Source organism: Pipra filicauda, unplaced genomic scaffold (assembly GCF_003945595.2).
Source record: "Pipra filicauda isolate LSUMZ 115617 unplaced genomic scaffold, ASM394559v2 scaffold254_size1108330_pilon, whole genome shotgun sequence".
Classification (NCBI taxonomy): Eukaryota; Metazoa; Chordata; class Aves; order Passeriformes; family Pipridae; genus Pipra; species Pipra filicauda.
Window position 1 is genome coordinate 598,052 of NW_024104370.1, and position 25,139 is coordinate 623,190.

The 25,139-nt window shown below is 35.3% G+C and overlaps 1 protein-coding gene across 9 annotated transcripts in view; it reads right to left on the reverse strand.

The window, feature by feature from the left end:
• Positions 1-226: 226 nt before the first annotated feature.
• The window catches only part of CDH18 (cadherin 18), a 479,225-nt gene continuing 454,312 nt past the window's right edge, over positions 227-25,139 (reverse strand). For 8 of the 9 annotated variants that reach the window (XM_039382102.1, XM_027735270.2, XM_039382099.1 and 5 more), the window contains 4 exons: positions 21,747-21,868; positions 15,557-15,674; positions 2,785-3,036; positions 227-1,578 (listed from right to left, as the gene is read on the reverse strand). In XM_039382102.1, the coding sequence (XP_039238036.1) occupies positions 1,076-1,578; positions 2,785-3,036; positions 15,557-15,674; positions 21,747-21,868 (995 nt within the window). In that variant the 3' untranslated portion in view covers positions 227-1,075. The remainder of the gene's footprint in view (positions 1,579-2,784; positions 3,037-15,556; positions 15,675-21,746; positions 21,869-25,139) is intronic. The other variant, XM_027735275.2, reaches the window with a different exon arrangement.

Genomic DNA, 25,139 nt, shown 5'->3' on the forward strand with positions numbered 1-25,139 from the left:
AAAGAGCAGCATCATCTTATTCTCTTTGTTTCAATTTTCACTATCTCAGTGACCTAACAGCAGCTCGATTTTGCTTTTAGTCAGACACAGAAATAGAAAGACATTATGATTAAGAACTCTCTGTTTTAAACTGAGTGTTGTAGCTCCTGGACTCAGACCAGCAAAAGACTTAAAAAGCTTCAGCTCTTAAGTGAAGCACAGTGAACCAAACAACTGCATAGTTTAATGGTGCTGTCATTGTTTTTATTGAAAGAGCCTACACTTCATCTGCTTCGCTGCATAAAGACTACTTTGGGCCCATTCTATTTAAATGAATGATGTTTCCATGAAAAGACAAAAAGAAAAAGCACAACACTGTAAATAACAGTTCCTTCAGCACGCAGTAGTAACAGAGCAGGTCTGGGTTTACAGCCGTGTTTGAGCTACAGCTAAGGATGTCCTCCATCTGTTAGCTGGTTATGGATGACAAGATTATGAAGGACATTATGAAATGGCAGCTTCTCAATGCAACCTGCTAATTCAATAAGATTAAATCATCAAAGGACCGTTTATTTAAGAGGACAGGTGTAGCTTATCACCTCTGTAAAGAAAACAGACTGGTAGCACTTCTCACACTGATAGTAAGCCCCCATGGCTACCTCACATTGAGATCACAAGGCCTAGAGCACAGCTAGAAAAGCAACATTACAACCACCTGCAAGAGATTAGCTCCTCCATTACCTATCTTCTTAAACAGACATGACCATAAACTTACTGTAGCTTGGAGATGTTACGCATATTGAAATAAAAATGTCATTGCTTGGCTTTACTGTAGGTATTGTTGCAGATACGGTACCACAAACTTTATTGAGCAATTAAAAAAAAAGACACAAGGGACAATATATTCTTTTTTCTGTATTTTTCAAAATTTGATTTTCTTCCAATTGGAGAACCCAGTTTCAAATATGAAAAGGGCACTTGTTCTACAGTAACTGCACATAACTTAGGTCCAAGTACTGTATTCACTTTTTTTTGTTACCGTTGCTGTCATTATATGTCCAGTTGTTTAGGAACTTCTCTGTTTTGGGAATTACAACTAAGTTGTTCTTTCTGATTCTATTTCCCCATAGAGTTCAGCTAGCTTCTTGAACTCAGGTCCCCAGTCTCCAAGGTAATTATAATCCTGGTCAGAGTGTGTTGTGGCTGAATCCAGAGAGCTGATAGATCCAGCTTCTGATCTATGACCCTCATAGGCATATGTCTGCAGGGAGTCATATGGTGGCACACTGGGGTCCAGATCAGCCTCTGCCAGTCTTTGCTTAATGAACTCCTGAACATCTATACTGTCAAGGCTTGAGGAGAGATGATGTCTGGACACAGGCTTCGCTTCAGGACGAACATCTCTCCGGTATTTTAGTTCTTCAGCCGCAGATGGATTCCGCAGTGCAGTGATGTCAAATGCTTCTGTGTCTTCCTCTCCACCACCCTCATCATCATATGTCACAACATTTTCCCGGACGTCTTCTTCTGAGATGATCAAGGGCTCCTTCTTGCTACGTCTTAAGGTGATGAAAAGGACCACAATTGCTAAAGAGAAAACTGCAGATATTAGAGTAGGTTTAAAGTTTATCTCTGAATATGTTACAGAAATAGCAGACACTGAGTCAAAAATACAGACGTTTTATTTTCAGGCTAATATTGGTATTTGGGATCATCTGTTACTTAGATTATCAGGGATCTCATAAAGGACATAAATGGAGATAACATTCTTTCAGGTAAATGAAAAATGAGTTACTAGAGATCACATTTTTCAGAAGCATAGTCCAGGGCTTTCAGTGCTTCTCTAAAACAAATATTTAGCATATCAATTGAATTAATATGTAAAAGGTTTAGTTTTCGCTTATGAATATTTGATTTTGCATAATAAAATGCAAAATTATAAGCTAAATATATTACTATATATTTTTAAAACAGCCTTCCGGCAAGGAAATTCTGAAGTAAGGCGCAAGGAAAGTAGTCTAGAAAATCTCTGAGAGAACATTTTGAAAAGAGTCTTTGGAAAAAAAATCCTCTGAATCTCCTATGTGGGTCATACTGCAATTACCATTATTTCTTGCCACATCTATAAGAATGCAGAAAGACACATGAGTAGCAGAGAGATATGTGTGCAGCAAGTTTTGTCTATGACAGAAAAAAAACCCAGCAAAACAAATCAACCCCACACGCCCGTCTTCCCCAATATTAACTAGTGGGTAAAATTCAAATTGGCCTGGAGAAAAAATGCACTTGTGATGGCATTTATCTTATGGGTCAGTTTATAGTCTCACATGTCCCTCACCCCTGTGGATTGTGCTGTGCATTGCTATCAGTTTATCCCACAAAAGTAATTAAGATATGGCTTTTGTACAAGAGCTAATGGTGCTTCTTGCTGCGTAATGCATTTCAAAAAGCTTTCCTCATCTCTTTTCTATCATTTTTCACACTGTTCTAGACATGGAATTAGAGTCAGTTGCTTTTTGAAATATTTCCAAATTACAGAAAAAAGATCTGCGGTGCTGATTACTTGATAACCTCTGAAAAATAATTTCTAGTGGATTCTATATTTTCCTGAATGTACTTTAAAGGCAGTTTCCCCTATTAATTTTAGCTAAACTTTTCCCCCCCAATCACAGCTATGTGTTTCTAATTGTCTCCTACTACCAGGCAGCCACTGGTTCAAAAGGATACCATATTAAAAATTTCTGCCCTGTCACATTCAGAGAGCCAGTGGAGGGAGAGCATTACTTAATACTGAAAATGGCTTACCAAGAAGAATTACAATACAGAGCAGGATTGCGATTAAAGCTCCTGTGCTCAAGCCAGCCGAGGAGAGGAAAGCTTCAGCATGGCAAGTTCTCACTCGTCCATCTCTCTCACATGCACAAACCCGAATGGTGAGGGTACTACTGCTGCTGAGAGGGGGCACTCCACCATCGGAAATCAAAACTGGGAGGTAATAGGTGTCTTGAGTGGTTCGGCTGTATCTCCTTCGTCTTGTCAGGATACTGGCCGTATTATCTACAATATTATAATCAGAATAACATTTCAGTGAAGTAAAAAAATGAAAAAAAGTTATTGACTATTTGTTTCCCATCAAGTGAAAGCAAGAATTAAAATTTGTCAGGAAGCATCTATGGCCAACAGAGGAAAAAGAGGAGGCAGTGGAAAGTAATTAGCATGATATAAATAAAATTATTTAAAACTCTTGTACTTTTATTAGAATCTAAAGGAACTTTGACAAACATTTGGGGTCCTGTTTGCAAGTGTTTTAATACCATGTTATGCTGTTGGTAGTATATGGACAGTCATCAATTTGAATATCTGGAATTCTGAGGATATTTGTTATGGAATTTTTCCACAACACAAAATTGTCTTGATTCTCAGAAGAATGTTAAAGGCCTTTAGTAAAAGCTAAAATGAGACTTTCATATTTTACTGTTTGCGACAGGTTTTAAAGTTCAAATGAGCTTTCAGAAAACATCAGAAAGATAGTGGCCAAAGACTCATGCTATAGAGAGGTCAAGAGGAAGAGGGAAGGGGAGAGGGATGGAGGAAAGGAAGGGAAAGGAAGGCAAAGGAAGGGAAAAAGAGCAGATATGACATGTTCTAAACTAATGGAGGTTAAAGGTATGTAAGCAAAAGGGAGATAGTGACATAAGATTTTGTCACCGTTGTTACCTATAGGTCCATCTGGCACATATTACTCAAGGAGAACATAACATTTATTATGCACACGTTGCAAGAGCATTTACAGGCACCAATGAGGATAGAAAGTTGCTGCACATATCTCTTTAAGTCCAAGAAATTAAGGGGCATAAAGAAAATGTGGGAGAAGAAATGTTACAATAATATCTTATTTATTTACATTATTTACAATATGTGTAAAATTTATTTTCAATTTGTTGCCACCACTTTAAAAGTTCTAGCCCCTGAATAAAAGTACAAGATAAATCAAGCAAAACTGGAGACAGTGAGGACCAGACACATGAGCCGTTATGGAAAGAGAGAGAAATAGGGGCTGATAAATGGAATGAGAGATTAGAACAAAAGAGCTTTCCTCTCAAACTGGTTGTCCATGATTTCCAAATTGTGGGATTGTGAGTGTGAAATTTTTTAGCAAACAAAGGGATGATGAGTACAAAGAAACATCTGCCAGGTTTCTCTTCCTATTACAAACAAACAAGGCATTTTCTTCTTTTCCCCTACCACTGTAGCTACAGCATTGAATGGATTTATATAATCTATGGAAAAATGAAATCTGTGTTGATTCATGAAAATTTAGCACAGCAATACAACTAGTGCGGCATATTTTAGCCCATCTGACAGATGCATGCATATTTGAATGGAGGAGTTGAACATTTTTGTTTAAACTGGATAAATGCTCTCTTTCAGGTGACTACTCTTCATGCCACACCTTCTATCAAGCTCTGTGCAAAATTTTAAAGCACTCAGTTTAACCCACTTCTGCCAACATTTTGGTTTGCATATCATCTGTCAGTGGTACTGAGAAAAACTGCTAGTATAGCCCCACATAATAGTAATATATATGTTAACAGGTTTCACACAAGAAATATATTTATGAGCTGGGAAGTGATACCCTTACTGGCAGGCCAAGAACTGAGCACTAAAGTCCTTTACTTCTCCACAAGAACACCACCCATACACCCTCATCTTCTTGGAAATATCCAGCACGGTGAGTTTGTTATAAACTCATTAAGTGTTGATCTTTTCACTTGAAGTGGGTACAAAATAAGATCTATTTATTTATTTATTTATTTATTTATTTATTTATTTATTTATTTATTTATTTGCTGTAGACCCTGAAGCCCTATTCTACTTGTCTACGGACAGTAAATTGGCCTTTTTTTTTTTTAAATATGGGGTTGTAGAAATGATTCCTATATGCATATAGCATATGATATGCAGAATTATTCTTTCATTTTTATGAAAACTGTGTCAAACTTTGGCTTTTCTCCATATTGCTTAATCTGGCCTTGTGAAATCTTATAAAAGTATACTGTGGTATTCTCATTAATGCTGATTTTTTCGTTATATTACAGTTAAGAAGTAAATTATTTCCACATTATTCTGCAATTAGACTAGGGAGCAAACTGTTTTGTGTTATAACTGAGTCAATTGATTGAAGAAATCAAGTCTGGTATCACTGAAATTCAAAATGCATTTATTGTATAAAGAAAATTCTTATTCCTATAATAGAATGAACAGGGGCCTTAAGACCACAATTATAGACCATCTTCACCCATGGAGGTCTTGCTAGACTCTGCCAGACTAATGCTAAGATATATGAAAAGTACCAAGTCCTATTTCTCAAATTTTGACCAGCTCACTTTTTAATACATGTATGGTCTTCTACATTTAATTAAATACTGTACATTAACAACCTCAGGGATTTATTTTAAAATACTTCTAGAACAAGCAAATAATCTTATGGAACACAGATTATAAAGAGGTAGGTTGCCTGCATGTCTTTTAATTTTTCAGTACACATATGGATATAATCAGGAGGTAAAGTAAGTAGTTGTTTTATCTTTCTCCTACAAAATGTTGCATAAAAAAACCTTTTACTTTTTTTTTTTTTTTTTATAATATCTTGTCTATTCACTGCACTCCACTTTTTTTAATGCTACCTAGATTGTAAGCCCCAACTTCCCTAATACTGCTGGAGGACACGGATAAAAACTTCAGGGTTTCAAAGAGGGAAATCACCACAGACCATAAAACGACCTTCACCTTGTCAGCTGTCCAAGCAGTGGTAGATTGAGCTCTAGATACAGCCCAAGAGCAGAAATAAACTCACATATCTGTGATCAGTAGGGAATTTTAAATGAATGCATATTTTGCATAAAAAGAAGTTAATGTTTGCAGTATATATAAGGTGATGACTGCTGCTTCTGCCTTTCTACATCAGAAAAAAGATTCATATCATCATATCCTCCACGTGCAGGAAAAACTTCACTGACTTTCTAGTTTTTCAGAATCCAATTTATAAATGCTTCCCTTCCTTAAAATGAAACTTACTACAGATTATTAGCAGAGCTCTTCTCTAGCAATTTCCCTTTTTATCTCCTGCAGTTGCTGGTTGTTAAATCAATCAAGACTGGGGAGTGCTTATGATCCCTGGAACACCGATTGTTCACACTGATGAATTTAGAACTCTCCCTGGTATTTTGTTGATCTGGGCCAACCAGGACACCCAGCTACAGTCAGTGTTATTATCATACACCAGGAACCCTTCTCAGCAGGCAGTATGGGCAAGAGCGCACCAGGTTTATTTCCTCTCACTTTTCACTGTGCCTCAACATTATTCCAAAAGCCTGTGGATTCTTAAGCAACCCTAAATAGCCTCATGCTACACACACCACAACACACTGTGGCGTGTACATTTCTTTTGTGACATGATAACACTATGCTGTTAGGCTGCAATACAACTTTCACATTATTTCATAAAGTAAAAAGAGAAAAAAAAACCATGATAATGAAACCTGGGCTCTATTAGATTCTACACAGGGTCCAGAGGAGATACAAGGTCAAGTGCTTTGTATGTTGCCTGTTTTACTAAGCTTCTTTGCAAAACAACAGTCACAGTCCTGTTTAACATTGTGGGCCGTTCTTTCTTTTTTTCCTGAGCACCAGTACTATCACTTTAAACTAGTCTGCTTGGACATGTAGAAATCCCACTGAAGTCATTAGAGAAGTCATGGCTAGGCTTCGCGAACAAAGATTTGGGAAGGCTCTATCCACATTTGTTACAAGCACGTTGGTGGCTAATAAGGCCAATACGAGACAGACATGTCCGATTGCAAAAGGCACAACAGAAAGACTTCTTAGGTGGTACATTCTGCAAGATACGGTTCTTTCTGCGTTGTCTTTTCTCCTCAAGAGTGATCCTGCGTGCGTTCTCAAAGGAAACAGCAGCGTTATAGATGGTGTGTCTCCAGGCCTCCCGATTTGAGGCCAGAGGAGACCAGTTATATTGATCAACATTAGAGAAGTACAACATTCTTATATGCAGTTTTTAGCACATGTACTTATCAACAGAAAAAGAAAGCAATTTCAAAGAAGTGACAGTTCTAAGGAGAATCATATTTCAAGTTGCAACAGAAGAGAAGATGACAATCACACAACAAAGTTACCTGGAAATACCTTAAAGACCTAAAGATATGTTCAAGGACACAGTTTGAAATGTAATTCTCTATTGGTAGTAAGTGACACTATATCCACAAGTTAAGCATTAATATTAAAAAGTGTCATGTCTCTCACCACAAAAGAAGAGGTTCTTAGATCTTATACTGGATTTCCAAAAGGTGACAGAAAGTGTTATAACCCATAGTAAGAACACCTATTCATTTCTGCTTAAGGCTCTATTTCTGTTATGGTGCCTACAGGTCCCAAACACTTCAGTTACTTTGTCCATATAAGAAGAAAATCCTAAAAAATTATGTCCCAGTGAATGCTCTTGGGCCAATATCCAAAAAAGGCCCAGTACTCATATCTGTACAGGAAAGGATAGCCCCTTCCTTCTTTCCTCTGACATAAATAAAAAAGACTGAAAGATGATCACCGTATAGCTACAGAGGCAGTGATGAAAGTGCTGGCTGACAACAAAAGCATCAGAGGCTGAATATAAGGAAGAAAAATCTAGGATTCCTGAGCAGGAATCTTGCAGTAATGAAAGGATTTTAGCACAGAGACTATTGGCAAAGATGTAAAAGAAAGAGCATTGGGATATGAGCACGTATGCTATGAGAAAAACTGTGGATAGATGGGGGGAAAATTGTGAGTGCAAAAAATAAAAGCTAAAAAACAAAAGGACAAAAATGACAAAATGGACAAAACATACAATTCAAATGTTACAGTAAAAAATATCTGAAAAAAACCCTATAATTAAACCGTGTTTCTCTGGGGTGGAATGTCTTACCAAACAAGGAACTGTCATTTTTATACTGCATAGAATAAATACAAATTAAATAAAAACACATTTTTTCTTTCAATGTTGTATTTCTTCTTTCAACATTAAATTGTTTTTCTTGCACTGTTAAAATCATGCAATTCAATATTAGTATAAGACACAATTTTAGGAAAAGGAGGAGCCAGTATAAAATTTTTAATTTCAAAGAATTGTTGTGGTCAACTTGTGTTGTTTGTATTCTCTTGAGGAATAACTAGATTTTTGTAGAAACAGATAGCCAGAAGTTTCTGTATAACATATCCAGTTATAAACATTCTCAAAGAAACAATATAAAGCTTTTAACATAAATAAAAAGTTAAGATCACAATATTTCAAGCACTGGCATGGAAATTTTCTGTTCCCAGTGTCATCAGAGGTGTTGATTCTCACTATAACTCTATTACAGATATAGTGACTCTTAGTGCATTATGTGTACATATAAATAAAATACTTAGAAAGTAACTGAGGTCTCACAGACTATTATTTTTCTCATTAAATCTCTTAAAATATTTTACAAATAAGTTATCTAACACTTTTTCAAAGAAAACCATGTCTGATTTTCTAAAGGTCTCTGAGAATCAAGGATAGCAAAAAATGATCAAAGCTAATCACGTTGCCACAATACAGAAATCGTACCTCTAATGTTCTAGTCAGAGCTCTATTATTGAGGACAATCACACGTAAAGGTATGCCAACCAAATGAATGAATAAAAAAGTTTGCCCAAACTTTAGTATTGACTACATCCTGACAACTATTCTGATGTTTTAAAATTTCAAATTTTAATTGTTTACACTTCTTATCAAAAACCATTGTAGGAACACACTGAGAGAGGAGCTAGAAAGACAGCAACTTTTAACAGGAGGCTCATAGCAAGGAACAAAAGAATCTCACAATCTGTAAGAGCTACAGGAAGCCAAGTATAAAGACAGACACTGATGACCTAAGAAAGAGCTTACTGAGGGGCGACAAAAAAGTTGTATCAACAGCAGTACTTTGAAAGGTAGTTGAGGGTTTATGTATTGAGAAATTTCTTTGATATCTGAAAAGAGATTCAACAGATAGACAGGGAAGACAAGGGTATAGGATAGCAGCAATAGTACTAGGATGACGGAATTAGAGGTCTGATTCTTCTAGGCATGGAAATAAAGACCTCTTTGTCTCAATGGATTTAAATGGTGAACTTCACATCTGGGGAGTATGTTAAGAACCAGGACTGGAGATGAAAGGACTGACATCTAAAGAAAATTAACAACTCCAACTTTTGGAAAGAAATATTTATCTGATTCCTTGTGGTGCACATTGCACCATGTAACGATATAAACTTTCTAATGATCTAAACTTTCTCATATTTGGGCTGTTCCTTGCAGATATGGCAACTAGAACTTAAGATTCACTTCAAGTGAGGTTGAGGTTACACATGGAATATTCTGCATGACTCTAATGCAGAAGTTCTTCACACTCTGAAGATGTAGTAGTTTACTAAGCCAGACTGTACACTGTATACAAGGCTGTTACCACAGTCTTTTTCCATCATCTCCACCTTTTTATGCTGAGCTTCTGAACTAAGAAAAGAAAGGAGGGCATAGGAAAACCAAGGAAACAGAGACACAGTGATAACACCATGGAAAGTGACTACTGGAACGCTTCAGAGGATGTTCATTTATCATTCAAAATTTGAGAATTCCTTTGACATATTATACATTACAAGCAGAGACAAGAGAAATGGAAGTAAAAAAAAATAGAGTAAAATCCTGTTTATATCTTAAGGCATGTTTCAATTTTCAGTTCTGCTTATATCAGCAGTCCAACTATATAAATTTTCTGAGAAGTCATAAACTAATTAAACCCAAAGAAAATACATTGGAATGATTTGCATTTCTTACATTTCTAAAGTTAGAGCAGTTAATTTGTTTATGTGGACTATCTTGATAGGCATTTCTGTTTCATTTCTCTACTGATAACTCTTGTAAATATTTTTTCTTTTGTGCTGGCTTCAAAGCTATTGCCAATGGCAAGAAGCTATTGGTTTTTCAGTGGGTATTTCTGCTCAGTGGGTAGTAAAAATGAAAAGAAACATAGAAGACTTTTAGGGACTGAAATACATTTATTTGCTTATGATTGGTTTGTGAAACACCAACGGATTGCAGCCCTGAAAATAAATGCAAGAAGAACCTGTACATTATGCACTAGCTTACCTATGTGATCAATCTTAGAGCCGACCTTTTTAAACCAAAAAATCATCAAAGATGTTCAGATGCCTAAAGAAGAAAAATGTCTCTCTCTGCAGTAGCTAGTCCTGGTTTTCTGTCTATTGTTCTCATGGTAGAGTTCCTTTTTAACTTTCATATGTTGACTCTGATAATACCTACTCAGATATTCAATCCGTTTACAGTAACAGCACTTCTGTCGAATTACTTACAGTCACCATGTGTAATGCTAACTTTGCACTTTCTCAGATATCATTTCTCTCAAGTTACAATTTCTTTATGGGATAATATTTCATGGTAGGTGAGTAGTAACTTGCAATACCACAGAACCAGATCAAACACTCCACTTTGATATCAATGAGTGCAGGAACTATGTAGCTGTTTCCCCCTCACTTTGGGTTGCAAAGTGGGAGTTTCAACCTGACCTTTTTAGATGTCACTTCCGATGTTCTAAAACAACTAAAATGTGATCTGGTATCTGGCATGCTTATTTGCAATTTTAAAGCCCTAAAGTCAGTTCACTGGCCTGCTAGTGTGCAATAATGGTAGGAAATAAGAAGGTAGGAAATAAGAAGGGCAGAGAGATAAACAGAAGGTTATGTAAGGAAATTCACACTGGGATGGGATCAATTAATCTCTGGACCTTGCTCTCTTTCTAAATAACAGCAATGATGAGTAAAATTGATCTTTTTTTTTTTTTTTTTAGCATTTTTTGCTCTGTGACAGAGAGAAAAAGGTACCACAAGCATGAGTGGATGAACACACTACAAATGTCATTTTATACAGATGCCATTGAACTCATTGTGCTCCAGATTTTACAGAAAACCACAACTCTGCTTCTGTGGGTATTAATGCATCTTCTGATATAACATTACGAAAAGGTAATCTCCAAAGTGATAGTATCAGAAAAATGGCATACGTGTTGTCAGCCAGCACTTTCATCACTGCTTCTGTAGCTAAGCATTCTCTAGGGAGTTGTTCTTCCTTGAAAGTAAGGTAAACTTAATCTGCTACCAGAAGTGAGCAGTCTCAATTTATTAAAGTAAGAGAATGCACAAATCTTATTGGCACTGTTGGGTGAATGTGCCCAGTATTGGTATAAACCCTTATTGTCCAAGAAATTTACAATACCCATTGGAGCATCCATGGTAGGCTGCATATCTTGTGATAAAAAAATAGCACCAGCAAAACAGTGCTTTACAGTGCATAAGATTCATAAATGTTCTAAGTGAACTATTCTCAAAGGGGTCAATCTTTTTTTCAGCTCCTAGAAAGTGTTATGTAACTTCTGAAAGAGGCCTCTAAGAAGTAACAAATTAGGCAGAAAGAAAGAATGATTTTTTTTTTTTTTTTAACTCAGAGAAGAGAGATGTTATGCAAATGCATGTTTATATATTAATGGTTTGGAATATTATAATAATAACATGTTCACATGCATTAACAAATTTTGACAAATATATCCACCATTCTTTAAGCATCTGAAAAAATATTGTGATTCTTTCAGAGTAAAAATTTAAAAAAATGCAATTTTAAAATTCAGTACATAGAAAGAGTTTTATTGGGAAGAACTGTCATCTTTTCTCTGATTCCTCAACAGAAGATTTTTTTAGTCCCGTATTACCCTGGGAATTTTTTAATGGGAAATGCAAAATCAGATATTTCTGATTAGGTAAAACATGTAAATTTAAGATATTACAAACAAATGGAAAAAGGATTAAAAAATTATCTATGACAACATCCTAAAAGCAAAAAGAGGAGAACATAGACAACAATTAAATGAGTTGTGTAGCATCTGATCTACAAAATAAAAGCACAGTCCAAAAAGTACTTGGCACCATGTTTTACTAGAGATTGCAACATTTTTCTAGGTAGAATAAATTGTAAACAACCCTGTTTTCATTAGATGATCTTCATAAGTACAACTCCCAGAAAAACAAAAAGGCATCTTCCCTGGGTTTGCTCTCTAAAATTGAAGGAAATTATTACAACTTAATGCATTTTCTTTGTATAGCAAAGAAATTCTATTCCAGCTCTTGCTCTGTCTTGCTTACATGAGTACAGATACTGCATAATTTTGTTGTCTGTCCTCTTGTTCATACTCTTAAGCCTCTGCTCTGAATAGTACTTTTTCAGTATAAAATAAAACTCAAATAGCAACAAAGAATCTCACGTACCTTAAGAATACAGTGGGGGAAAAGTATCATACTCTGTCTTTTCCATTTTTTTTTTTTTTTAATGAAAGTTGCAACACAAACAGAATCCAGAAGGTGATTCAAACAACTCTTAAGTTCTACTGGACTGCATATTTGGTATAGCCCTGTGACTGTCTCCTGACTTACATTTCCCTGAGGGTTTTAAGCTCTGCGTTATGAGGGTGACTATTCAAAGAATGGAGATTTAACATTGTGGAGATTTTTATTTAGAAAAAGCACAGGTTCAGGCACATGAGATAAAAGTTTAACTGCTCATGTGATCAGTTATCTGGACTGAGGCTTTAATACTTATTTGGTCTCCTGAAGCCATAGAATATTATTGACCTGAATCATACACATGCTGAGATTGTATATTGCTGCAGTCTATACAGGTAGATAGGAACAAACTACAAAATCTTATGCTTGTGCAAGCCCTAGGTTTCAAAGTGCATAGATACAAGCATTAACATTTGAAGATCCAAGGCACTGCTGTGGAGCCTGCTTTTAATAATGGAGTAGGGGAACATTCATGCAAGTCTATTTGGACTTAAAGAAAAAAACCTGTTGTTTTGGGTTATGAAAACAAGGGAAGAAAATGCCTACTGAGATTTTTATGAAATGAGACCTCTATCCTAAAGAAATAAAAGGAGAAGATGACTGGATTTGAAGATGACTGCAAGAGAAATATAATTTTGTAATGACAGATACATCTATTTCTGACTACCACTTTCAACGTGACATCAAGAATTTATTTCTTATCACTCTGCAAAACATTATTGAAAACTCTCTTAAGGCAATTTCTGTAGTTTTTTCCTTTAAAAACTTAACATAGTGAACAAATAAATAAAACCCTGCATGAATGCCGATCTTTATGGAGTTATTAAATCCAGAGGTAAAAACAGCAGCTGTCTTGTAAGAGCATTCTGATTATTTTTAACAGCTGATGCACAAAAACATGAGTTTTCAGAAGTGCAGACTTGTCACAGAGATAAGAAAGGCTTTTTCTGACCACCTTCTCTCAACTATTTCCTAGAAGAGTAAGCAATAAAAATTCCATTTCTGAATAGGAATAGGTGATAAATATGAAAATTGTAAATGCTAGATAACTACATATTGTGAAGGCACTTCATAAGTGTTTCACTTCTATTTTATTCATAGAATGTACCACAAAGAAAAGGTCCCAATAAAGGGCAGTGTTTAAACAGTATATTCAAAGGGTCACGTGCCAAGCAAAATAGTAACAATGAATTTGTTTTTAAGATAAATTTCTTGTTATTACTTTAGATAAACTGTCATTGTGTTAATTATAAGGGCAATTTGAAAGTTATGTTTTTGGAGTGTTTGTATGTATGAGAAGTTTTATGCAAGATGCTATAGGAAGTGCATACTTTTCTACTCCTTAGGTGAAATAAAAACATAATACACAATAGGCCTTTACCTTAAAAGACACCTTTTTCAGTTCCTTCAGCTACTTTCCCCTGTCAAATCCAATTTAGAATAGTCCAAACACTGCTTTCTGCTGTTGGTTCTAAAGTCAATTCTCACTGTTCTTGGGGAAGTAACAAGAAAGCAGCAAGTGATTACTAGGGCATACTTTTAGCCAAAGCATGACATTGCTGCGTCAAAGATTTACTAAAATTCTTCACCCTCTTATAAATCTTTGTATTAAATAACTTACGTAGTAATAAATGCATACAATATAGATCCAGATTAAAATATGTTCAAAACCATATGTCAACTTCATCAGGAACAACAATTTCAATACAGCCATTCAAAAGCACATCTTGATATAAATATCTTTTACAGAAATGAACATGGCCATGATCTTCCACATGAGATCACAGTCCAATACTCGATGAGTTTATTTGAAACTTCTATTAAAATACAAAAATGCATAACCGTACACCTCCTTTATTTCAGGAACAACTGTCTGGCTTTTCCTACAATGTTTCATCACAATCTGAGTGGGATTGACATGCTAATCTGAGAAAGGTCTGGTGTCTCACTTAAAGAATATTTTTAATATATGAATTAGTCCTTCAAATTTTATTGTTATAATTAATATTGATGTATATTTTATTGATCTCTTTTGGAACTAGGATATGAAATACATTAATCTAGTCTGAACAAATAGCATGACTTAATATTTTTTTCTGCTGTAAATATAGTTAAATGTAGGAACTGATTATTTAGGAAGATTATAGAGTCTCCTTCCCTGAAAGATTTTACAGATAAAAAATTCTGTAAAGAATAGTTTCAATATCATTGTAAATACCATATGTACCAATGATGGAATTAATGCTTTTCATCAGAGATGTCTAGTGATCTCTAGGATCAGAAGGTGTTCCACAGCACTACTACAAATATATAACTGTAAAGTAAAGCCAATCCCCCACACTTCCCACATACAAACAGGTGTAAAAACAAAACCACACAATACGCGCACATACACAAAAGCTTAAGAGGAGAACTCAGACAAACATTTAAAGTTTAATCTTATTTTCATCAGATTGCAAAGTGGAGACCAAAATGCAATACTCAACCAAGAGTAAGTCTAATTTAGGTTTGGGTTTTGGAACAGTTGGGCAGTTTCTTTGATTCAAGAAATGTTCAGAAACATTTGGTTTGGTGATTCTGAAAGCCATTTTCCTTCAGGGTCTGTGTCATATGAATTTCTGATTGTAATTTTCAAGCACACTTTATTAGGAAGGGCATGAAGCAATAGACTATCATCCAGGGAGCACTGAAGGACCTACTCTTGATGTCATGTCTGTAAAAGTAAGTATGAATTCCAATTTTTATGTCCCTTAAATTTTTTTTTCCTCCTCCAAGCAATAATTAGAAATAATCTTGACAGTATCCAGTACCCTATTTTACCTAGAAATAGGTTAAATTGTTAACACCATTTTCATTTATCCACTTTTAAAAAAACATTCCTCAATGTATGAAGAATAAATGTTAAAATTAAGTGGAATATAAAAATAAAATGTAATCTCTGATTATTTTTAGTTTGCAATACATTGTATATGCATGCCCTTGACATCTGACAATTCAGTGATAACACATTACAGTTTTCCCTTTCTGTCAAGAAACACATGGAAATTTTTCTATTCAGTTCAGACATCCCAGACAGAGACCCATTTCTTTGAGATTTATTTGTTTGATTTACCTTCATTGTTCCTTAGAGTAAAGTTGGGATTCAAAGAAAGCCCTTCATCAAGAGAAAAATGGAATCTCGCTCCATTTGCAGAGTTATCTTTGTCAGTTGCAGTGATAGTCTGAATTACCTGAAATAAAAATTAACAGTGAAACGTTAACTTGACTCATGTGGTGCCTGAACTCAGCAGGACGCTCAAGCTTACCTTTTTTTAATTTTCTACTTGACTGCTGCTAAATTCAACAGATGAAACAACTGCATCATTAGCTTGATTTCTCTATCATGAAAGATTTTAGGAACCACACTTCACAGTTATATGAAAGCATCTAAAGGATCTACACTTTCGGATGTTTTGATATGGTCAGGACCTGGTACAGAAGTTATCACCATTGTCATTGCATCCTGATAACTTTCTGAATTGCTAAACGTCAGTTTTTATGGAACCAAAAGACAGGCTGAATCAGGATGGTCTATGTGAAGCATCATCTGCCTGCCATCCTAATAATTAGATGCATGTCAATATTGATTAGGAAAAATAATTATCTAAAATGGTAGGTATATAACGGCAGGTAAATATCTATCTATTTAGAATTCCCATTAAGAGTCAGTTTAAACTGCCAGAGAACAGAACAGGAAGAACAGCAGCCACTCCTGGGTTTAGTTTGGTTTGCCCAAAAAGGACCAGAACTAGATCTAGCAATGACATATGAGGGAGGTGTTTTTGAAAGGTAGGGTTTTGCCTTCAAAAGCCCTAGTGGTTTTTAATATTTACTTTCAACTAAAATTGATCTAAGATTTTGGAATGTGGGACCAAACAGTATTTCTACCTCTACTTTAATTTTCATGCTGGGTCTTGAAACTCAAGTGCTAAAGTGGAATCCAATAAAGGTTGTTCTTGTGATATAGGCAGTGAAGCCCACACAAACTGCTGCACAGAGATGATAGCTATCCTGAAGTAAAATGTAAAAGGGGGAGGGAAAGTTCTCTTTTCATGAGAATTTTTCTGTTCAGTGTTCAGCTTTAGTCTGTCTGGACTGAACCTGAAGCATAAACAGTGCAGGCTCAAGTGGTTTGGTCTGTTTTAAAACTGAAAGACAGCACGCAGTTCCCTATCTCCCTACCTTCTCACATAAGAGAAGCAAAACAAATACATTTTGAAGCCATGTGTCAGTTTGGGCTGGGGTAGAGTCAATTTTCTTTGCAGTAACCAGTATGGGGCTGTGGTTTTGATTTGTGCTGGAAACAGCGTTGATAACACTGAATGTTTTTGTCATTGCTGAGCAGTGCTTACAGTGTCAAGGGCTTTTCTGCTCCTTGATCCGAAGGATATTCCAGACCATGTGGCATCAGGCTCACATATAAAGCTGGGGGAAGAAGAAGGAAGGGGGGGATGTTTGGAGTGATAGTGTTTTGTCTTCCAAAGTCACCATTGTGGCGTGATGGTGCCCTGCCCTCCTGGTGATGGCCAAACACTTTCCTGTTCATAGAAAGTGGTGAATTAATTCCCTGTTTTGCTTTGCTTGCATATGCAGCTTTTGCTTTTTTATAGACAGTTTATACTGTCTTTATCTCAACCTATGAGTTCTCTCACTTTTACTTTCTTAATTCTTTCCCTCATCCCACTGTGGAGGAGTGAGCTAGTAGCTGCGTGTGGCTGAGTTGCCAGCTGGGGTTAAACCATGACAACTCAATAGGATATAACGCTTATTCTACTTACTATATACAACAAAGTACATTTTATTGACTATACACACCTGAGACAATTAACAATATTTAGGATGATTGCCAAGAATATTTTAAGAATTTGTCATAACACTTTTTTGCTGAAGTATAGCAGAGTAAGATCAATCTTAAACAATTGTGCAGTTTATCAAAGTCGGGGTAATATTGGCTAAAAAGTTTGGCAAAAGCTAATTGTTCACTACTGAATTTTGCAAAGGTGGTTAAACTGTTAGTGAAACTACCCTGCAAAACCAGATATATAAGATTTTCCTAGCTAGAACTATATTTAGTTCATAATTTGGAAATGGTATGAGGTGAGATGAGGCAAGGCAAGACAAAAAAAAAGGGAGATGGAAGAATATGTTCAAAAGAATCAATTTCTGCTATTATTCAAATAGTAAAAATACTGTTAAATGCCATTTGAGCTGTAAAAACTTCAGATAAGACCATAAAAATATATTAATTTATTAAATATTATTTAAAAATCCTCAATGCTGTTAATCAGAGAAATATAAGTCAATTTGTCATGCTTTTATTTGACAGCCTAGTAGATAAATTTTTGTCCTGTTACCCTCTCCAATGAAAACACTCAGTGACATTTTACAGAATCTTACATCAAGGCCATGCCATTTTGCAAAAAAAATACCTTTGATCAAGGCCTCAGTGCCACAAGACTAGTATAAAAATTATTTGGGTTTAAGACTAACTTTATAACTCAAAATATACTGTCTACATTCCCTGATTTCACACATGGAAATTCACATGTCCATAGAATTCACCCATATATGTAAAAAGTATACCACCAGATGTTATACAAATCATGCTTTTCCATGTAGAAAACAAACACTGTATGTTTAATAGGACAGGTCAGAACATTTTTAGAGACCTGTTTTTAAAAAGAAAGTTCACAGTCTTTCAGAAAAGATTTGTAAGACATTAACTCAGAGGTGAGAAACAGAAATATGGGTCCTCTTGACACCGAAATCTGCTGCTAACCCTTTTCTGTTTAATTTGCCAACTACTTAATATCCTATTAGGAGGCACCTTACCAAAGCTGATTACAATAAAAATGTAGACATATAGCCTCAGCTGCAGTAAAGTTCAGTTGACAAAACTCATAGAATGAAACTGAAAGGTTATGCTTTTTCTTTAAATGTAAGACTTGGCAAGAAAAAGGAATTCAAAAACTGAGGAGACCTAATTGCAGAGGGTGAAGAGCAGGTGCTAAATTCTACTCAGATCCTTTTTTAGAACTGCATCAATAAAGAAGCAAATATGCACATGACAAACACATAGTAGAGGCATTCCTTGTCAGCTAACATTGATTTCCTTTGTGGAAGATTGCAAAATGTCATTTTCCCATATTGGCTGAATTTCACAATCATTCACAAAATGAGTATATGTCTAGAAGTCAGTATTCTCCAAGTCGTAATGCCATTTAAGATAAAATCACAGCTGCTTTATCAACTTTAATATATAATATCTACCAGGCTTCACTTGGAATCCATTGTAGATACTTGGTCTTTCTTCTCAACAATACAATTACTAAGGGACTAAAGCTGTCAGTATGTCATGGAAATGATTATCTTCTCAAAAGCATTTTCTTTTTGTCATGCCTTAGGAGTGTCATTTAAGCTTAAGCATAAAGCTCTTAAGAAATTTTTGGTTTGGATTTTTGTTGGTTTTGTTTGGTGGTTTGGTTGGGATTTTTTAAATAAAAAAATAGAGCAGTAGAGGGAAAAAGAAGCGACAGAGGCTCTGCAACTAGATGATACTTTGATTCTCTTCATAGAAGCCTTCTCTGACAACAAATAAAGACAGAAAGTCCTCCAATGACAATCTACTGGTTAGCTTACCTTGCACATAATAATTTCAAAATAGATGTACTGAGGAAACAAATAAGGACTTACAGGACAATGTAAGACAGGCTGGAGCCCAACCTGAAAGACCTAGTCAAACAGATATCCCCAGCAGTACAGAATATGTTCTTTAGGGATAAATCTTATGAAACATTCCCATAAGATGATGAAAAACTCAAGAGTAATTCTGCCTTTTCAGTGATTCAAAACCACCCAGTTGGGAACGCATTTTAGCGTATGGTACACTTGCCTTATTCTGCAATCCTTATTTGTCCCTCCCTAATATTTGTTGAACACTGTCTTTTTTCTTTTCCTTAGACTAAATGGTAACATCTTTTGAGTAAGATCTGTGCACTTTTGCGTTTTGTTTTAGTTTTTGTATAGTGCAACAGTGTCACAATTTTCCTGAAACTTTTTTGTACAATGCAAATAAAAAATAGTGCATGTCGTGTATGTCCTCTTAGTTTAAGCATACAACACCAAGTTGGTCCAGCCTTTGACATTAAAGGACTACTTGTAGAGTCCCTCATGGTAGCATTAATCTCGGCTGTTAAATTGCAATCTTACAGAAATATGGAGTCATTCTCACTTGCAACAGTAGCTCAGAGAGAAATACGACGCTGACCCAAATAGGAAGCAAGTGCAATTGTACCACTTAAATATCACTTTTTTTTTTTTTAATCTTTTACAAGTTCTAATTCTTCTATATTTGGTTTTATTTGAGGTTTTCAGAAACTATTTTTACTTTCATAAGGATTTAATAAGAGATATTCAGTTAACAGACAGACTGACTTAGATTTTCCAGGGCTTTGAATGAGGTGTCTCAATAAGAGCACTGAAGAAAGCTATGCAGATAGTTATTAGATAGGAGGGAAGGCCCTTGTACACATAATTGCTTAAAAGAAACGGAGTCTCTTCTGTAAGTTGTCTATTCCATGAGAGGGGAAAGTCACAGAAATTTCCTGTTTATGTTTGACCATTTGTTGATCAATGTAACATTAAATGTCTTATAGAATACATAAAGTCTTAACTTCATATACATGATGATGATCTCTGAGCTGACTATTACTTTTAATGATATTGGTGTTATTGCAGGCAGCTTTTTGCATTCAGTGCTTACTAGTGGTTAAAAAGCAAAGCCACTGTTAGAAATTGCTATGAAAGTACTATAGAGCAAAGCAGAGATCATCATACACTATGAAGCATAAGCTATTATAAGAATTATAAACCACTGCATACCTGCATCTTGAATCTTGATTCCCCCTCAGGGTGAATAAGAGGAATTGGAGAAAGTTCAAGGGAAGAAAATATGAATGATCAAAAGTCTAGAAGGGCTTTATCACGGTTTGTCCCAGTTAAGTAGGACTCTTCAGTTTGGACAAGGGATGGTTAACGGGCAACGCACTAGAGACTTATGCATGGTACAGCGATAATAAATAGAGATCAACTGCACTTTCTCTCCCTCTCCCTCAACACAAGAACTGGTAAATATCAATGGAATACAGCATGGGAAGATTAAAAAAAAAAAAAGGAAAAAGGTTGTAGGTTTTATTGAAGCATGCAGTTAAAATGTAAAACTACAAGGTATAGATATCAAAAGATTATGCTGGTTGTGGGAAAAGCTAGCCAGATTCATATGCCATGGTTATTAAAGGATTATTAAAAACACAGACACCACATTTGGGTCAGGAAATGATCCACAAGTGATCTGAGACCAGGGAAGTACTTGGTTAAGTATCATACACGCTTGCCACATTCTTATAATGCTCTTTAGGTGTCAACTTTTGGACATTGTTAGAGTGAAGACAACTTTGATCAGGCAATAGTCAGATGAAGTACAGCATTTTTATAACCTGTGTTTTAAAATTTAAGAAATATACCACTATGCATTTATGTACACTGCTTTTAAGAATTTGAGGAAAAAAATGTTATTACTAGTAATATATTCTTCAGGAAAGATATGAGCTCATAATTGAAAGATACGACCTGTGCAATAATGCAAAACTAGCATAGTGTGGTGTGTAAAAACTCAATCTATGCAGAAAAGCAAAGACATTTGGTAAAATTGTCAAACCCTGGACAGCAGTGAAGTGCATGGATCACAGGAGCAGTGGCTAGAATGTGATTCAGCTATTTACCCTCATTCTAACCCTCCCCCTGCTCATAGTTGTGAAAAACTCATTCAACATCTCTTCCAAAATGACCCTGCATAGACAAGGGCAAGCAACATGCAAAAAATGAGGATGTTAGCCATGTTCACCAGCCATTTCAGTAAGCTTTATTTGAAACCTTGCTACTATGTGGCATTTAGATGAGAGATGTTAAATCTGCTTCATTCACTTTGTTCAGGATAGTCAGGCTTGTCAAATTCTATCACTTATCTGACAAGATTAAAGTTTTACTTGCCTTTACAGAAGAGAGTTTGAGTATTTTTTTTTGCAGCAACAAGACAAATTTCCTCCCTTCACCCTAATACAGTTAAAAAGTTGAATCAAATGTGAAATGCTAAAATGAAATAAAAAAGAATTATGGCATGTATTCCCCAAATCAAACTTCTGACATGTTACATTAACAAAGTAATTGTTCTTTATGACTGGGACAAAGATAACTGTGAGAGTTACCTGACCAGGCTTTGCATTTTCACAGACGACTACATCATAATCTCTGGCAAGCTCTGGAGGATTGTCATTGACATCCAGTATTCTAACACCAACTGGAACGTGGCTCACCAGTCCAGGATTGTCTGCAAAACACACAGGGGGGTGTTAAGCCCTTTGAAGTACTCAATATTCATTTGCATCCTCAATTTAAAGGTGGCTTATTACAGAAATTTTGGTAGCAACGTATTAAAAGGTGTTTGCGGTGCTTCACTGTTTTGAAAAAACAGTAAGTAAAAAGAGTGGGAAGCATGGTATGCGTCCTAAGTCACTTAAGTCAGTTATGATCAATTGCTTTGCAATGAATGTGAAAGTGTCATCACAGTACTGAATTAAATCCAATACAAAAAATATTAAAGCATTTTTTCTTTTTCAGAGTTCCTTAAAGAGTTGATAAAATAAAATACAAACATAATAAAAAAATACAAATGCATAAGCCTCTCCCAAACTGGAGTTCTAATTTTTCACAAGTTATTATGCTAATTCTCAAAATAATTTTTGCAGGAAGAAAACAATGTCTAAGTACCAGTGTCTTAGTCTGTGATCTGTACTTTCATGAGAGCTCACCTTCAGAAAGATTTCACCCTGGCACAATAAATAGAATCCTTTCAATGAGAAAACACTTTACATGACAAAATGGAAAAAAGCCCAACAATTCTTTTCAATCCATAATACCCTTGGTCTTACTTCTAAGTAATGAGGTAATTTTATTTTATTAAAAGAATTATACATTTGAACTTTTTATAATTAACTAATATACACCTTCTGAAGTCCATATATCAATCAATTAAATTACAAACTTCATCTTCCATTCACCAATTAAATTAGACTATCAGTAAAAGACAGTAAAGTCAATCTTTCAAATGCAATAAAATGGGGTATTACAAACTGACATATTAAAAGTTCATGTCCCTGTGAGTGTTCATGAAAAGCAAAGGCAAAAAAAAAGAGAAACATTAGTAGTCTAAACCTCATTCTTCTTTGTTATTTTGATTGTAATTAATCCAAACCATGTTTCTGTCAAAGAGGGTCATTTGTAAAATGCTTTATTTTTGTTAAACCTTTAATGATCTCTGCTCAGAATTCTGGAAAGCATTGATTAGACATATACTTGGCTTCAAAGTGATCAGTGATGTAGGCTGACAATGAAAGAATATTTGAGAATGTTGAAGTTTCTTTTGTCAAATGGAGAGATCTATTTCTATCTTCCCTGTTTTCACATGGGATACTGGCCAAAGCGTCTAGGGCTTAGAAGTTCTCTTCAGATTTTTCACATTCTCTTTTTAACTAATAGGTCTACATTCACCTGATGATTTTTCTTCACTTTTGGAACTTAGTCAATTATCCCTATGAAATGGGAATTGAAAGGAGATCAAAACAGTCAATAGAAGACTTGACAGGTAACAGAGGAATCTCTATTCCCAATAACATTAACGTTAGGAGTTAGAAGAATACACTCAGAAGACATTTATAGACTTGTAAATTCTATTTTCTTGCTGAAATTTTCCTTAAATATTCTTATTTTCAGCTTTACCCTGAACCTATGAATGTCTTTGTATGAGGTAAACTAAGGGACTAAGACGGGCTATCTCAATTGTGTTCATGCAAGACGGAGGGTTTCTATTGCTATACAGAAAACGCCTTTAGTGGAAAACTTTGAGGAATGTTAAAATGCTGGGGATATGTGAAGTGAAGGTGAGAAGGAATGACTCTTTACTGTCCACTAAGTGTCTGGGAGAAGGGAACCATTTATTACTCTCGCTTTTATTACTGAAGGAATCAATCTTCTCTCCAGGACACTCTTTGCAGTATGATTATTAACACAAAAGATGTTTGTTTCTTTCCTGGAGATAGGTCAAGAAACTGCAGAACACCATAAGTGGTAGAGATTTAATATTTCTTACTGTTCACTTAAATATAGCTTACAACAGATTTAGGTAACTTCTTTTGTCAACATCATCAGACAATGCAATTACAAAAATCCTGTGATTAAAACTACAGAGCATGGTGTCTAGGGCTAAAAGAAACTTTGGTTTTGACGATTTGTTGAGGTTGTCACACATAATTTGTGTGGTATGTGAATTAGAAAGTGGTATAAATGAAATGAAGGACACAATGCACATAAAGAAAGAGCACACAAAAGCATAGAAAGGAGATAAAAGGCAGAGATCATAGTAAAGGGTTAAAGAGGAACAAATCCATTTTGGAGGGTATTCAAAACTATAATGAAGAATTTGAGGATTTTAATACTAAAGAAAATTCAAAGGAGTTTTAGCCAGAAGCCAAAAAAGGTTGTGATTATCAGGTAATCATAGGATCACTGAAAAAATCTTAGTTGAAAGGGACTTCTGGAAGTCTGAGTCTCCAGCTCAAAGCAGTGCCATCTTCAAAAGTATAAGGGGATATAATACATCTAAGATGAAGAGAGCAAAAAAGCTGGAAGAGGACAGGGCAGAGGGTACCAGAGATATAGGACTGCTCTTTAGGTCTAGCATGTTTGAATAGTTACTGTGGAAGGAAAAATCAAGCTTTTTAGTCCAGCGTGCGGCAAAAGGGTTAATGTTTTTTTTCAGTATAGTGTAGCAGACCTCTTTGTCCCACCTTAAAGGTATCCTCTTGTATGCCAGTCACTACTACCCAGACCAGTCTTACTCTAGTTTGTTAGATTTGCAGTATTTTCACAGAGATATTTTATAGAGATTCAGAAAGTTTACCTTTATTTCTTCTGCAGCTGCTTTTCAGTACAAAGAATTTATGAATACCTCACCAGTTTGAAAGAGTTCTTAATTCACAAAGTATTATTAGTATCTCTCTGGAAAGAGCTACCTCACGGGATCACTGACATTTGCAGGCAAATTTCCATACTGACAGCCTACTCACTACAAAATGCTAATAGGGACAGTATTAACACCACTTACAAAAACAGTCTGGAAGATTGTGCATATAACATAGATTTGCATCCAAGATGACAGAACAGTTTATAATGGGGGAAGAGAATGAGAATGAATTGAAGCACATACAAGCTTTTTTCTTTTTTAATTTTTCTTTTAAGGTTTGCTTTACAGAATCAATATAACCTACAATCTTTTTCAGGTATACAACTCACCTGTGATCTCCAAACCACTCTAATAACTGGCCTTTTAATAGTACCTTTTTTGTTAATTAGACAAATTTCTTGCAGCAGTTTGGCAGATTTCCAGTTTTAAGATAATCAGTGCTGACATAGATTTCAGGCCTGCACATTATAAAACATTCTGTGTCCTATTAGCATTATGCCTCTAGAGTAGATTTTTCAAAGTGAATGCTCCCTATTTTAAGGAGTAACTGAAGCAGAAACATTGCTCTGATTCACCTATG